General features: G+C 47.7%; 1 protein-coding gene across 1 annotated transcript in view; it reads right to left on the bottom strand.

Moving 5' to 3' along the window:
* EMH_0031610 (phosphatidylserine decarboxylase proenzyme, putative) overlaps positions 1–2,293 on the bottom strand; it is a gene marked incomplete at both ends in the record, with an annotated part of 5,559 nt that overhangs the window by 2,951 nt on the left and 315 nt on the right. Inside the window, 2 exons of the mRNA XM_013494535.1 lie at positions 264–369; positions 1,056–1,862. Of these exons, the coding sequence (XP_013349989.1) occupies positions 264–369; positions 1,056–1,862 (913 nt within the window). The remainder of the gene's footprint in view (positions 1–263; positions 370–1,055; positions 1,863–2,293) is intronic.

Consider the following 2,293-nt stretch of genomic DNA (forward strand, 5'->3'; position numbering starts at 1 on the left):
TCTGCAGCAGCAGCAGCAGCAGCAGCAGTAGGAGCAGCAGCAGCAGCAGTAGCAGCAACGGCAGCAGCAGCAGCAGCTGGAGAGATCGGTGCAGCAGCGGTTGTATTGATCATGTGCTGCTGCAGTTGCAGCAGCAGCAGCAGCAGCAGCAGACGAAGACAGCGGCAGTCATTGTAATAAAGAGAATATCCTAGAAACCCAAAAAAAAAAAGAAAAAGAAAAAGAAAAAGAAAAAGAAAAAGTAAATGTCTCTGTCTCCTCACCATAGTAACAAAGAGGAATGTTGTCTCCGCTGGAGTCTGTCTCCCCCTCTATCAAGCGCCCCACCTGCAGCAGCAACTGGGCCTTGCCCTCAGGCCCTTCATCTGCCTGTACACCGCACGCATATATATATATACACATATATATATATATATATATATATATATATATATATATATATATATATATATATTGCTTAAAATGAGACAGTGGAGTACAAGGAGAAAAAATACAGTAGAAAGGAGACAGCAAAAAGGAGACAGTAGAAAGGAGACAGTAGAAAGGAGACAGCAAAAAGGAGACAGCAAAAAGCAGACAGCAAAAAGGAGACAGCAAAAGGAGACAGTAGAAAGGAGACAGCAAAAGGAGACAGCAAAAGGAGACAGCAAAAAGGAGACAGCAGAAAGGAGACAGCAAAAAGGAGACAGCAAAAGGGAGACAGCGAAAAAAAGGCAGCAAAAAGGAGACAGCAAAAAAGAGACAGCAAAAAGGAGACAGCAAAAGGAGACAGCGAAAGAAAAAAGGAGACAGCAAAAAGGAGACAGCAAAAAGGAGACAGCAGAGAGCCTTGCCTGCCAGGCCCGCGCTAGCCACTGCGCCAGAGCGTATCTGTGTATGAGGCCGTATTCTATTTCATATATTTTTTTATTTATATTTATAAGAGAAGAGAAATTTGTCTCCTCTCCCTTTACTTTTTTTTCTTTTATTTGTTGCTGTTGGGGGCCATCACCAACACACACAGAGTCTAGCTCTGTCTCCGTTGTGTCCTCGGTCCCTCTCTCTCTCTTACTTACCCCCTGCTGCTGCTGCTGCTGCTGCTGCTGCTGCTGCTGCTGCTGCAGCAACCTGTCTCCTGCTGCTGTCTCCTCTGCTGCAGCAGCGGCTCCATCAGGTGTCTCCTCTGACCCCAGAAGAGCTGTCTCCTCTTCATTTATAAAAGATGCAGGGGCAGAGGAGACAGTTGCTGCGAGCCTGCGCGAGCGAACAACTGTCTCCTTTCTCCCCGCTGCTGTCTCCTCTGCTGTCTCCTCAGCTGTCTCCTCAGCTGTCTCCTCAGCTGTCTCCTCAGCTGTCTCCTCAGCTGTCTCCTCCACCCCACGGCCAACAGAGTCATAGTGGGGTTTAACTACCATTTGTATGAATCCCTCTGTCTCCTCTTCTTTTTCTTTTTCTTTTTCTTTATCTGTCTCTTTTTCTTCTGTCTCTATATCTTTCCCTGTCTCTATCCCTAAAACTTTCTCTATATCTGTCTCCTTCTCTTTCTCTGTCTCCTTATTTTTATCTATCTCTTCTTTCTCTGTCTCCTTCTCTGTCTCTATCCCCTTCTCTCCATCTGCCCCCTTCTCTGTCTCCTCATCTGTCTCCTTCTCTGTCCCCTTCTCTGTCTCTGTCTCTGTCTCTGTCTCTGCATGGGGCCCCCCCCTCGCTATACTCTGTAGATACTGCAGGTAAGCCAGGGGGCTGCTGTGGTTGCCTACGGTGAAGTCGCAGCGGGGGAGGGGCCTCCGGGGGGCCCCCGCCAGTACCCCCACTGTGCTGTTGACGTCTACATGCGTGCATATGGGGGCCCTTGTCTCCAGCCCCTCAGGGGCCTCATATGCCTTCATACAACAACAACACACAACATAACCTAGGGTTTAGGGTTTAGGGTTTTAGGGAATTCATGCTAGGGTTTAGGGATTAGGGTTTATCTACGCTCTTCAGGGCACAGGGTTTAGGGTTTAGGGTTTAGAGTTTTAGGGTTTACATGCACACATGCATGCATACATGCATGCATGCACGCATGCACGCATGCATGCATACATACATACACACATACATGCATGCATGCACACATGCATACATACATACATACACACATACATGCATGCATGCATGCATGCACACATACATGCACGCATGCATGCATGCATGCATGCATGCATGCACACATACATGCATGCATGCATGCATGCATGCACACATGCATGCATGGATGCATGCATGTGGGGCTTACAAGAACGACAGTACTTCCGAATCTAAAAGTGCCCAT

This window comes from Eimeria mitis, genomic scaffold, assembly GCF_000499745.2.
Source record: "Eimeria mitis Houghton genomic scaffold, Emh_scaff1193, whole genome shotgun sequence".
NCBI lineage: Eukaryota > Apicomplexa > Conoidasida > Eucoccidiorida > Eimeriidae > Eimeria > Eimeria mitis.